General features: G+C 51.7%; 2 protein-coding genes across 2 annotated transcripts; one reads left to right on the top strand and one right to left on the bottom strand.

The window, feature by feature from the left end:
* Nucleotides 1–892: 892 nt before the first annotated feature.
* Nucleotides 893–2,859, bottom strand: CTRU02_204563 (mitochondrial rho gtpase; the record flags this gene model as incomplete). The annotated part of the gene is made up of 2 exons (XM_036721037.1): nucleotides 893–2,766; nucleotides 2,850–2,859. 2 exons carry the CDS (start codon nucleotides 2,857–2,859, stop codon nucleotides 893–895), a joined length of 1,884 nt encoding a protein of 627 aa, XP_036587021.1.
* Nucleotides 2,860–4,769: 1,910 nt separating this feature from the next.
* CTRU02_204562 (catabolite repression protein crec) lies at nucleotides 4,770–7,173 on the top strand (the record flags this gene model as incomplete). The annotated part of the gene is made up of 8 exons (XM_036721036.1): nucleotides 4,770–4,774; nucleotides 4,967–5,669; nucleotides 5,720–5,887; nucleotides 5,938–6,314; nucleotides 6,365–6,650; nucleotides 6,720–6,911; nucleotides 6,969–7,044; nucleotides 7,112–7,173. 8 exons carry the CDS (start codon nucleotides 4,770–4,772, stop codon nucleotides 7,171–7,173), a joined length of 1,869 nt encoding a protein of 622 aa, XP_036587020.1.
* Between the last annotated feature and the right edge of the window lie 6,854 nt (nucleotides 7,174–14,027).

The following is a 14,027-nucleotide window of genomic DNA, read 5'->3' as shown; positions in this document are numbered from 1 at the left end:
TTCAAATTCCAATTCGGTCTTCTCCCCCCTTTTATTTTTTCCTTCCTTTTTCGCTTGCCGTGTATCAAGTTTCTTATCTATGTTTATTTGTATTGCACTGTCTCGGTTATTGAGAAAGAATGTCCGTCGATGACCTGAGGTGGGAGTCCTTGTCTCATCATCAGTAAATTGCGGTAACACAATATACACCAAGCACATTTTGTAGTTAGTATTCACAATTTATCTGTCACAATGATGCGGGAAACTTGGACACACTGCTTCTTAGAAACTATGGGGACGACAGACGAACTTTCCTTTGCCTAGGTTGCGTATACAGCCGTTGAGCGAAAGATCACATGCTAGTATCCATATCTTGGACCATGGATGACTTACATATTATCCCGCCCCGGGTTGTTCTATGGCACCTGGAGTTTGCCCGCACTGGAAACATCATGCCATTTTCTAGGATGGGATACTGCTTCCTCTGAATGTACCTGCTTACGACACCAACATAGAGTCGCTTTCAGTTAAATCCGCTGACAGTTAATAAACGACAATACTGTACTGCATCACGCTCATGTATGATTTGAAAGTTCTGTTTTCGTTCTAACATACAAGAACTGGAGACCTCATGTGTTTGATAGTCAACAATATGAACTACTGTACTTGAAGTTGAGTAGTGGACTACTTCTTATATACCACTGCGTCATACGGACAACCTTGGAGTCCACCGCCGAGAATGTTTCAATTAATTTGATTAGAGACTACAATCCTTGATATATAATGTAGGGTGGAGTTGGGTATCATAATTCTGCTCCAACGAGGACAATGAGACTTGCGAAAACGCGCCAACTCCGTAAAAATGCATATGAAAAAAAAAAAAAAAGAGTCAAGCGCAAGCCCACCGTGTCCTCTAGGCCGATGTAGTTGAGCGCCGCCAAATCATGAAGGCGGCAATGCCGGCGCAAGCCGTTGCGCCCAGGGCGAGATACAGACTTGTCCTGTCCGGGGGCGGTTCTTCACTTCGGGGGAAGGCGGTGCTAGGGTTCGTTGCGGCGTCAGCCAAGGCAATGAACAACTCGCTGATGTTGTTCCACTTAACAGTAACGTGTAGTGGCGTGCTCATCATCAGACTCGACGTATACATGTCTGGCTGCATTTGGCTGCGCTGCATCGTCTTGTCCTTATCCGCCTTCAACGCGGTGTAAATATTGGGGAGATCATCCAGCTGCGGATAGCGCTTGCGCAGCTCGACGATGTGGGTGAAAGAGTCGGGATCTGAAGAGTCGTACGCGTAACATATGAGATCGCAGGCATCAAGCTTAGCCTGGTTCTCCAGGATAGCAGGCTCCAGCTCGCCAAGCTCCTCGAGAATCATGTAGCACTGCTTTCCTCCAGGAAGCTCAACGCTATTGACGGCACGCCGTGGCTTGATTGTCGGCCGATATAGACTGTCGAAAGGGCGACTCAAGAACGCGTCCAATAGCGACGACTTGCCGGCTCCAGAGGCCCCGAGGACATAGCATAGCACAACGTTGCGTTCGACCTTGCCTGGGCGCCTTCTCCGCTTGCGCGACTTGGTGACCTTGAGAGCAGCAGTGGTAGTCTCCCGCGCGGTTGCTGGCTCAAAGCCAAGGTACGCCAGGTATTCCAACGTTGTCTTCGGTTCCATGAAGGTTGTCATGCTCCACTGAGCTAGCCACCCCTGCAGAGTGACGTGCCCGGCTTCGTTACGTACAGTGGATGACGGGAACGACGTTTCAATCCACGAAACGGGAAGCCCGGGCGTAGGCGCAAACAGTGCCTCCAGCTCTTGGTCATTCAGACCACCATCGTTATCCTTATCGAACAGCAAGAACAAATCCACAAAGAAGCGGTAGCCAGCAGGACTCAGTTCTGCCGAAGAGTACTCGGGTACGTCAAACTTGGGGTGTAGGAAGCTGTCCTCCAAGCTCAAGCTGTCGGTGTAGCGGAACTTCCGTAGAATGATCCATATCGTCTCGTGTCTGCCCTTCTCGGCATAGATTTTGTTCAATTGCAGGAACCCTCTCTGGTCAATGCCGTTCTCCGCCGACCAGTGTGATAATGACTTGCTGATAGAGAGCTTGATGTTTTCTAAGTCTTCGGCTGTCAGGGTTTTGTCGAAGCAGCGCGACTGGAAGTCATGCATCTCCTGATCATTAAGGTATCCATCTTGGTCCTTATCACACAGGTAGAATATCCGCTTTAGCGCGTCAACACAGGCCGGCTTCAAGTTACCCTCCTTGTAGTCGAATAGCGGGGCGATGGGGTGGGTGACGGCCTTTTGACACAGGAAGAAAACTTCGTTTACGTTCCGGTGCTCCCTCGCACTAGACCGGATGCATGAATCGATCTCGCGAAACTCGGCCATAACCGGAAGCATTTCGCCCTCGACGACCTGAGGCGTGTTTCCATCGCCGGTCAGATCTGACTTGTTCGCGCAGAGGACGACTGGCACGTTGACGCCGAGAGAGCGGAAGTAGGGCATCCAGAAGAGGGCAACGCGCTCATAACTGTAGTGATCTGAGTAGACGAGGAGGATGACGTTGCATTTTCGAATCTCCTTCCGCAATGTTGTTCGGTCCTGGGGTCGGGCTGAGGTGTCGACGATGGTGGTGGTGACGTTTTCGGGAGTGCCGAGCTGGGGAGGGATGGTGATGGAGGGGAGAACGGACTGGATCTTGTTGGAAATGAATACGTCCTTGACGAGCGAAGCGATGAGGCTGGACTTTCCGGTGCCCTCGTCGCCGCAGACGCAGATGCGGACTAAGTTTGGACAGGAGTGGTCAGTTTGGAGCTTGGGCGAGAGGGTATTGAGGTAGGACAGAGCTATCCATCAGGCCACCTACCAGAAGCCATGGTTGGGATATGCGGAGCTACGACAGAGAAATATCTCTATTGAGATTCCATGGCAATGTGATCCCGAATTGTTGATTGAGAAGAGTCGGCTCGATCTGATTGATCTTCAGCTTGCAGCCTAGGTGGTTGATGGGTCTCTTGGGTGCGATTGTGATTCAGGTTGACCCAACGAGTTCGAAGAAGCTTTGGAGCGGGTAGGACGGGAATCTGCAGGTTGACGGGGGTAGAGTTCGAATGACGACCTGAATTGCAAGGATCCCTCCGGTGGGTGGACCACTGGAAGGTGCTGGCAACGCGGCGGCACCAGCGCCTCGGCGATGCAAGGCCCGCTGTGAGAGCAGTTGATTAGCGGAGCAACACTGTGCAACTCTGTGATAAGCGAGCCGTTGTTCAATCCAATGAGCTAAGTAAAGCACAAGTAACTGAACAGCAGTTTCTTATCTTGCATTGGTGAGTAGAGTGCATCTCATTGGTGCTTGGAACTGCAGCGTTGAATTGACGCAAGTGAATAAGAGAGTCTGGTGATTTGAATATTAGTTAAAAGTGGCAAAAGTGATTGTTCAAGATAAGCTCTTCTCCTAGGGATAATCAATGGACGTTAAGGTCTGGAAACTCAAACGAGACAGCACTGCCCTTCAGCTAGCGTATTTACGAGCATGTTAACTAAAAACTGCTTTGCCATGCCCGAGTTTGAAGCCACCACCTTTGCCCACACTATTCATTGTCACATATTTGAGTTACCCGTTCAACTCGACTCTGCTTGGAACATGTCTGGAGTCGGATAGAACAATTTTCATATCTTTGGAAACCCCCATAATATCGTGAGTTTATCTGCGAAGCCATCCCTGGGTAAGAATGCAAACAGCTGGCTCTAGTGGCCTGGTATTCGCAACTCTGAGTCTCCATGGCTTGTCCGAGGACATCTCAATATTGCAGAGACTCCAGCAACCCCTCATAGCTGCGCCAATGAAACTGTCGGCTGACCGTGGGATTTACGACTCGAGGGCCGGGCAAACAAACCGACTGACCGAGACGACTCCAGCGCCAATGGTCTCCTTCTCCAGCTTTTTACCCCACACTTTCGCAGGCCAGTCTCACCAGATTAAACCCGGCCGTCAGGGACAACTCGCCTGTCGATGCAGCGTGCTCTTGTTACTACCCCCGCCAAAATGGAGCAGGTTGCCCTCCTTCCCACCACTCATATCGCAGCAACCCTTCTCCGGACCCCAGGCTAACCTGCCCTTTTCCCACGCGGTGGCCTTCTTTCATGGACAAATAGGCAACTTGGATGGCTTATCCCAGGGCGCAGACATGACCACCCCCGGGTCATAGGAAGGCGGGGACCGAACCAGAACCAGACGCACGTCGCTGGGTTGGGGTTGGTGCTTGGTGCACATTACCTTCTTCAGCCAACCAACCTAACGTTCCTGGTCTTCAAACCCCCAGCCTTCTCGGCCTGTATTAATACTCTTCGACACCTCCCCTTGCACGAAGGAGTCGTCGCCCCCCATCGAGAACTATTCTTGAGTTCGTCTGGTTGTTGGCGCACCACCCTCTATCAGTCTTCCCACCCCGACCTCTCTGCCATCCGATCCATCGCCGAATCATCCCTCCCGAAAAGCCTCACCTCACCTGGTCTTGTGTGACCTTCCCGAAACGTTAACCTCACTATCAGCCTCTTTGTCTTCGACCTCCCCACCGCCCTGACGCCGCTGCCAACGTCCCAAAACACCCACCCCAGCCGCCAGTGACGAGCCACTATCCCGAACCCCGACCATAATTACCTCCATCGTCTCTCGAGGTCGTGTGCTACACATTTCCCTCGCCCTTTTCGTCGGCCTCGTAGCTCTCACCACCTGTCCAATTCGTAATTGTATCGTCGCCGTCCTCGAGACGTCTAATCGCCCATTATGTTGTGAGTACTCTTAGCATTTTGATTGTGCTGCCTGGCTATTTGTCGTGCCCCTTCGTGCAACGATCGGAATCCTGCCTCATTGCACAATTTCGCTGTCCTACCGGCGCACAGCCAAGCCCTGCCATAATGCGATCGAAGACATCCAGAAAACACATGGCTGACATCTCGCCTCTTGTGCGACACTCCATCCAGCGTTCTCCCGCCTCCCCCGCGATATCCCTCGCACTCGGGCGCCTATGGCGCAATGGGCGCAGGCATCGCTCCCATGATCGAGACGAACAACATCCTCTCCAATCCCGAGGGTCCTGAGTACCAGTTCCTGGTCGGTGAGGGAACCTACATCCTCAAGGAAGACCTCCACCTCGCGACACCGCCCCCTCACCCCTCCGAAGCTCCCGTCGTTAACCCGAACCCGCTTGCGACGAACCCGCAGCCTGCGACCGCCGGCACGAAGCTATCTCTCATAAGCCTCGACATGCGCGCCGCACCGCCTTTCTTCTACAAGGGTTCATCCGCCACGACCCTGTCCCTCGGTGGCGATATTCAAGAACATCCCAATGAGAGCCGGTACTCGACCGAGGCAGGGCTCAGCAGTGATGGCGGCGGTGGGACCTCGCTCAGTGATGCGCCGCCAACATCGCTTACCATGGTATCGGCGCCAGCATTCGGTGACGGCAACACGGCGCTCGCGCCCACCAACACCAAAGATGCTGCGAAGAAGAAGGTGCCGAAGCCGAAGAACAACATGACTAAGAGCAACTCTTCATTCATTTCTAGAGTGATAGTAAACGAGAGTTTGACCAAAAAACTTCAAGAGCGGCCCACGGATGGAGTCTTCGCATTTGCCAACATTAATCGGGCGTTTCAATGGCTGGATCTGTCATCGCCGACAAAGGTACGGACGTTGATCTGGCGATCCATAGAGCTGATTCTAACATCTGGCAGGCCGATTACTTGACTAAGATTCTGTTTACTAAGGCTCACTGTCTCTGCCACGACGTCAATTCGGTCACGAAAAGCATTTCACACATAGATGTCATCATGGGCTTCTCTACTGGTGAGATTATCTGGTGGGAGCCCGTGTCGCAACGATATACCCGTTTGAACAAAAACGTAGGCGGCGATCCTCCATGTTGTCTTTTGTGTTTGGCTAATACTCTCAGGGCATCATCAACGGCACTCCGGTGTCTGAAATTAGATGGATTCCCGGCTCGGAGAGTCTATTCCTGGCCGCACATATGGACGGTTCGCTTGTGGTGTACGACAAGGACAAGGAGGACGCGCAGTTCTCGCCGGAGGAGGAGTTAGCAGCTAATGGGATGACGAACGGCGAGAGCGAGTCGATGAATGGCATCAACCACAACCTCAGGATCCAGATCAACAAGTCAGTTCACTCCAAGAACCAGAAGACTAACCCTGTAGCGTCTTGGAAACTGTCCAACCAGCGGATCAACGCCTTTGCTTTTAGTCCCGACAACAGGCATCTGGCTGTGGTTTCAGAGGATGGCTCTCTCCGTATCATTGACTACCTAAAGGAAGAGTACGTTTGCACACCTCACTTGAGGAGTGATTTTGTTGACGTGTGAACAGACTGTTGGACCTCTACCACTCGTACTATGGCGGCTTCATCTCTGTCTGCTGGTCTCCGGATGGCAAGTATGTGTTGACAGGCGGGCAAGACGATCTAATTTCAATCTGGTCCGTCGTGGACTCGGCCATTGTGGCGCGCTGCCAAGGTCATCAATCCTGGGTCACGTCGGTTGCTTTCGACCCGTGGCGTTGCGATGACAGAAACTATCGTTTCGGAAGCGTCGGCGAGGACTGCAGGCTGTGTCTATGGGATTTTAATGTTGGCATGCTTCATCGCCCCAAGGCGGTACGTTGGACTTGACTCAAGATGTCATACGAATTTTGAAGCATGTAGGAATGCTGACAGCGGGAACAGGCATCCGTCCACCACCGGGGCTCCGTGTCATCACGATTCGCTAGTCCTCTGCAGAGACAAGAAACAGCGAACACATCAGCGAGCCGGATCCGGTCCAACTCGACCCTTTCGGGAGGCGCTGTCGACGAGGAGAGCAGCATCGTTCACCCAGTCGAACCGCGGGCTAGAATCGCCATGTTGCCCCCTGTATCTGTAGGCTAAGCCTTGCTTTTCCATGTGAAAAAAGCCCTGTTGCTGACGTGTTCGCAGTCTAAAGCACTTGATACCCACCCTCTCTGCTGGCTTGCTTTCACGGAAGAAGCCATTATCACAAGTTGCAAGTCGGGTAAGTTGACCTTGCATTGGCAGGAAAACCAAAATGCCGCGTTTGCTGACTTGTACCGTAACAAAAGGACACATCCGGACGTGGAACAGGCCGACAGATGCCCCAGTGCCAAAGGAGGGGACATCTTAGATAACGGCAGTTTCACACTCATTTTTTCGGGTTCGATGCAGATATTGGAGCTTGGGGGTAGGATTAGCCAGTGCCGTATTAGAGTCACCATGGCTACTGTTTTAAAAAGTTCCACGAGCAATTACACTTCAATTCCGTTACCATAATATCATGCAGGTGCAAGGCTCGTTTTGCCGCCGCACTTCTGGTGGTAAAGTGTACGTGTCTCTCATGAGGACGGGATGATCATGACGTCCCGATCTGCGCGTGAACGAGGGACAATATGTCAGAGCTTCCCACCCTGAGGGGACCCTTTTGAGACAAAAATCTGCGTTCTGCTGCACAATCAAGATGCGGCTCATGGTGGGCTGGGCCCCTTGCGTGCTTGGGGGGGCCCTGTCTTGGGATTTGCCTGTCTGCCACCAACAGCATGCGTGGGGGTTCCACCAAACCGTTGTCGCCCTCACCACACACAGGGATGGGAGTGAGCGTCACCGAAGACGGCGGGCGGGCGAGGTGTGGGAACCAAGACGGGTTGCCTAAGTGGTGGTAATTGGCGCGTGGGTGGAATGCCAGCCAGCCAGCCAGCTTTCCTGTCGACCACGAAAAGAAGCCGGGTGGAAGTCGAACGGTTTTTTTTTTTTTTTTTTTTTTTTTTTGGCGTGGTACAACCGTTAACGGTCCCTGGCCTGGTAGAGATAAGACGTTGGAAAGTCTGGAACACATGGAACGGAACATCGAATGAGCTGCGTCTTTCTCGGTGATTTCCACTTGGGTCGTATTTGGTCTTGAAGCAAGGAAGAGGAAATTCCCGACGGTCCACTTTACTTTGATATGCGACGAGAAAATAAGAAAGGGTGTCGCGGTAGGAAAACCCTCTTAGGCAATGAAACTCTGCGCGAAGCTTGAGCGGATACCTTTCACATGCTGTTGATACCGAACCCTGATACGACGGCGTGATTGACATGAGGCCAAGGGGACTGATAGGTTTCACTGCTGAGAAGGTGGATGGGAGATCGATAGTAGTGCAGCCGCAGCGTATGCTATGCAGTAGTATCGCGTGAGAGCTTGACCTAGTAGTGTTTTTGAAGCATATGCACGCCTACCGGGAGATCCACGTGCATGCAAAGTCCATATGGAATTGAATTAATTTTAATTTTTTATTTTTTTTGCACGCAGTATTCTTGTTGGTGTTGGGCTCCATTGTCAATGTGAGGGCCCCTCCCCTTGGCAACAAGGCGTAATCGGAGGTGTAGGCGTAGACGTGGACAACGGGTAGCAGGCCCACTTTGAGCGGTTTGTGTGCATATCTACAAGTGCTTGAGAGGTCGGGAAGCAGGAGGCAAGGCTGAATATTAGCCCCACCTCGTGGTTCGAGTTGAGCTTACGACAGGTCAGAATTTGGTCCGCGGCCGTCGGGTATCAAGGTTCATGTCTCTGTGCTGGTAATCTGTGAGAGGTGACCCCTTAGGTTTTCACCGCTGCGAAGGGCCGATGGTGAGAAATTTCAAAGTAGTGGGGATTTGGAGGCGGTAGTTGGCTGAAATTCCAAATGGGGCCAGACTTCGTGACTCAAATTGGTGCCCGAGATGGATCATCGACCTCCAAAGTTATTGAAACGATGGACCTGTATGGGTAGTCGGACCTTTGCAAGCTTTTCGCCATCGATGGCAATTGGAAACGTGCACCCATCTGCCATGTTGTGTAGAGTTATACATAGGAGCAGACTCCTTGCGGTTCAAAACATCCGGATGACCCGCTCGGTTCCGACGGACCTCAGTCGATTACACACACCGGCGACTGCGATCAGTGAACGATACTCAGGCCATGATGTGCCCTGAGACAAGACCAGAAACAGGCCAGATAGGTTGGTGGAAAAGGTACGCACGCTGCAAGCTAACGTAAGGGCCAAAACACCTGCTCAAGAGATGTCATGTTGATATCAGTGGGACTTGGGTGATCTGACCCAAGGAAGCAGGCATGATGCTATCTTTGCACACGCCCAGGCTAATGGTGTAGTGGATACCTGTGGCTGCGGATGCCATCTGCGGCAGTCGGCGAGCTGAGCCGTTGGGGCGCCATTGATGCTCAGGACAACTTGAAGTGTGCGCTAGCAGACTGCGTGCCGCCGGACCTCGATCCTGTCATCGTGGCCCTGGACCAAACCTGCATATTGGGCCTGGGTTCCTTGTTAATGGCACCTTTCGTTTCGCGCGGCGATATATCTTGGCTTGGCGGACCAACCGTTCTTCGCCGGCGTATACCGGTGGGTAATGGCTTAAGTTCGCTTGTGATATTTACCCGCCTTCTGCGCAGATGGAATGGAGAGGCCGGTCTAGTAACCGGGATATCTTGAATAGTGCTTATTATGTAAACATGGAAACATGGTTGGCGAGTGCGTATGGACATGCTAACAACAACCAAAATCTCACAAACTCATGAACAGCCCCCAAACAGCAAAAGGCCGGGCTTTACGTGCATAGCTGACCTAAAATCGCCTTAGGGCTGGTGAGCTTCGAGTGTGATCCTGGACACGAAGTGCCACAAGTTCGACTCTGGTGGCCACTAGTGAATGCGGTATACTAAGTGAATATTGCGTCGCTTGGGCAAGAGATTGAGGTTTGATGATGACACAATCAAGTCCCAACCTTCCACAAACATGTGCTCGTACATCTCGAGTATAGCCTAGTAAGCCTAAGTAAGTTAGCTCTGAGAAGCTTGCCGGAAAGCTAGTGCAGTTCGACGGGGAGAGGCCGTCATTGACCGAGATTCAGGTCCGTGTCTCGAAGATTGTCACTCGGCATGGATCCGGGCTTGGTGCGGATTCGGACCGCTGCACGGGCGACTTCGCATTTTAGTGCAATTTGCTGTTATCTCGGAGTCATCCTTCCTAGCGCGACCCCATTGGTTGCCAACCACCAACGGAGCGTAAAGAAGAAAAAAAGTCGCAATCGGAGAAATAGCAGGGTCGAAGACGCCATCGCCAAAATTTCAGCGAAAGAATCCACAACGAGTCGGTGAGCGACCCATTAAAATTTTGGGTTTTGTTGGTCTTGTTCTTACATGGTATTATTATTGTTGGGGAACAGGTTTCGAAGCCCTCGAAACTGGAGAAAAGTCACAGTAGCAAATGATACTGGGCGCGAAATCGTATGGTGATGATTTGATTTCTGGTTCTGTTTCATTCGTTTCGTTATGCATGTTGGAATGGCAACGAAAAGCGCTGCAACCGCGGCATCGTGAATTGACAGGCCGGGACTTGACGGGATGACAAGACAGGCCCCCTGGGCTTGAGATCCAGAAATCTGTGTCGATAAGGAGATAGTATGAGACAAGACGGAATCCTGGCTCGCTGGCAATCTGGACTTCGTCCTTATCGGTGGGGTTTCTACCGAGCTCCCCTCTCTCAGGAAGAAATTCCCATGGCAAGGCTCGGTCCAGGTACCAGAGTGGTTTCCGTCTCTCCTAGCGACGATCTTCCAAGCACCCGACTGGGTCCTGGCAGGGGGTGAGAGAGCGTTCTCGGCTCGGTGGATTGGATCCGTAAAAACGAGAGGAGGTCAGTTGAAAGTACGGTCTGGAAGTCTAGAAGGCTCTCTATCTGCGAGGAATATTGCATAAGGGAGGCAGCCCCGTAGAAACAAGCCTGCCAGAAGAGCTGGATAAATTGACTTGCATTGACTTCCCGCTGCGCGTGCAGATGCCAATACGGAGGGGTCATGCCCTCAAATGAGTAAGACACGAACCCAGCGACAAAACACACAAGAATTTCAAGAGTCAGTGGTTGAAGCGCGAGACGGTATCGCATTGTTCACATTCTTTGTGTGAAGTAGTAAACTGGAAGTCACGGGCTTAGCATGTAGAGAACATTGTGAGATTTTTCGTATCAGACAGAAAATTATGTCGCGGAACTGGCCCGGCAGTAGAGATCAGTCTACCTTACCTTGCTGCACGTTTTGGTGTTATCCAGTTTGTCAAACAAATATTGATCATGTTCCGAAAGGTTGTCACTCAGTTGCAAGTAAAATCCATTCTGCCGTGCTCTCCTGACCAGTCTCCTGACCGATGGTGCTCATGACCGTCAACTGCATTTGAGAATCCATCATGCGGAGGGGGTCAAAGTAAGCCAATCAACCTTGTCCAGGGGGATTGTTGTTGCCTGTCGTGAGGGGTTGTGCTACACGTAACTGCCCGTAATGTAAACGTGCCGTCGATTTGCAGAATGTGAGAATGGTAGACACGGCAAGACTGGCAGTTGGCGACTATCGACATCTGGGACATCTTCAATATCGCGACGAGATAAATCTTGGCTTCTCCGTTTAGATTCGCGAGGCGGAGTAGACCACATATGGTGACAATGGCGTATTTTGAGGCGGTCTGCAGTTTGTTACAACTAGGTTAGCACTTTGGCTAGCCATATCGACCGTCACGACCGTCCAATTACAGACCCGATCCAATGGCGATCGGGGTACGAATTGATCAGCAGAGGAAAACCAACGAGACAACTACTACCACAAAACAATTATCGGTACGGAGTACACTAATTGGTACATCGAACCAGATCCGGATCCGTGATGGACGGAAGGAAGACCGCTTGCTGGAACAGCAATAGAGGCGGGTAAGATGGGAAACATCCCACGCAGACCCACCTGCCTGGTTTTTTCTCACTTCTTTCCCCTCCTACCTCTGCACCTCTGTTCCCTCTCAAGAAGGAAAGGTTTCTCGTTGGCAGACTGGCTGGTGGTCATTGCCCTTGGTCATGTTGCAGTGGGTGGCAGGAGGCAGCGGCAGTACATAGTACATAGTACACAGGCAGGTGTGTGGCGGATAATCGCCTACCAAGATGCCAAGACAGGGAAGAAGCAGGCTCCATAGCTTCCATTTGGCTTCCATATCATCGCACGATTCATGTAGGGGGTGCCAGCCTTCGGTCATCGGTCGCCTTATCCGTCAGATGAACAGCGGGAAACGGGAAGATGTTCCTGTTTTCCATTCCTTCCCTTTCTTCTTCTTCTAAACTTCCCCTTGCATTACTGGTGGTGTTGTTGCTGACTCTTGGATGAGTATTGACGAATAAATCGACTCCGCGGAATCATTCAAAGGCAGTTAGCGAATCAGCCAATACAAGCATTATGGCGGACGCCCTATCGGAGTTCCTGCGCTTAGGGGCACAAGTGACCGACGCACTCGTAATGGTGATTTGCATCGGACTATCCGTATTGCGGACGTGATATTTCCATTTGCTTGTCAGCTGAGAATCGTGGCGGGCGCATGTTGGCTTCCGCACAAATAAGATGCACATAACGTGAATGAGACCGTGGCATCGTAGCCGGGCGCAAGCAGGTGTGAAAAACCCTCCAATCAGCCCAGCCTTAAGAGCAGAGAAGCAGTTTGCAGGCGCTCGAACCATGTGTTTCGATTCCAGTTGCTTTTTTCCTTCATCGTCCTTTCCTTTCCCACCCTGTTTCACTTCCACATGGATTTTTATTTCGTTTTTGTGCATTAAGGTTGATTCTTGTTTTTTTCAGAAAGTTTTAAACCATGCATGATGACCACATGAGCGACAGTAAATCGATTAGTCGCATGCCCTGATGAGGCATAAACCCACCATCTGACGATAGTGCCCTGACACGATAGCATGCAGATACGTTGCTCCTGCTTCGAGGGATTACGAAAGCAGGCGTTTTGTACTGCAGGCTTCGCTATCAAAGGAAAATGTCAAGCTGGACGGCTAGTCCGCCATGCTAACCAAAGTCATTGCTGGCAAGCTGTGGGCTTTCTTTAGTCCATAGCAGCCCTAAGCACCACTTCGGGTCCCGATTGAGAAAGCGGCCGAGAGATACTGCGGACGTCTTAGCCGACGGTAGTGTGGTGGTGGTGGTGGTGGTGGTGATAGCACGAGAGTCAGATACAAACTCAGGCTTACACTCAAGACTCAGACTCCGCGTCAGCAATAGCCGCACAGGTAACCACAAGGTCCAGTCAGCCAACCTGAGGTCTCAAGATGCACCTCATGTGAATTTGCGCTAGTAGTCCCAGATTCAGTACTCCCGTCTGAGTTGAGTTTGAATGGGTGTCCACACTTAGGTGTGTATCGAACGGAAATATTGCGAGCTGATGGAAAGGTATTCCCGTCACTGGATGCATTTTTGACCGAAAGACTGACCATGATTCGCCCACACCCCCCTCTTTATCTTCTCCCATTACCGTCATCCTTTCTCTCGAGGCAAAGTAAAAAAGAAGAAAAAAAACCCATCCCACTTTCCATCCACCGGACCATCGCCGCCAAACCCACCCATGGCAGGGCAGGGCAGATAGCGCAGCTCACACACACACACATATACACACACACACATACCCCTGCCTTGACCGCTGGGATCCATGACGAGGAGCCTGCCAGTCTCGTACTGCTCACTACTCACTCCTCTTCCCTGCTGGGTCGGTGTCTGGTCGGGATTCTCTTCCCGTAGCCAGCAGTATCTTAGGATGGGGGAGGGGGGCAAATGCACGTACCACCTGTGCCTTACCTCATTATTAGAGTAGTTTTCTTTATTTTCTTCGCCTCGCATGGAATTCTGTAGTGATACGTATCTAGTCTCGTACCTTACGCTGGTGCATCGACCCAGCCCTGCACCTCGTTTCTTTACCTGCCATGGTCACCCCCCGGCTCCGTTTTGGGCCGTCGTCCTTGTTCGGTGGCTGCCGCTGGCCCCCATCATCCTTACAGTGGACGTACCATACGCAAGCCAGCGCAGGCCCAGGCCTCGTCCCATTCTCTCCTTATCCAACTCCGTTCAAAGTTCGGGCTTCCAGGGACCCTGAACAAGGAACAGTCTTTCTCTCATGGATCTATCTCTCCCGGCCCTGCCCCACCA

Source organism: Colletotrichum truncatum (genome assembly GCF_014235925.2).
Source record: "Colletotrichum truncatum strain CMES1059 chromosome Unknown Contig_0002, whole genome shotgun sequence".
In the NCBI taxonomy this organism is placed as follows: domain Eukaryota; kingdom Fungi; phylum Ascomycota; class Sordariomycetes; order Glomerellales; family Glomerellaceae; genus Colletotrichum; species Colletotrichum truncatum.
Note: the sequence above shows the minus strand (reverse complement) of the source record. Positions and strands in the feature narration are given on the sequence as shown.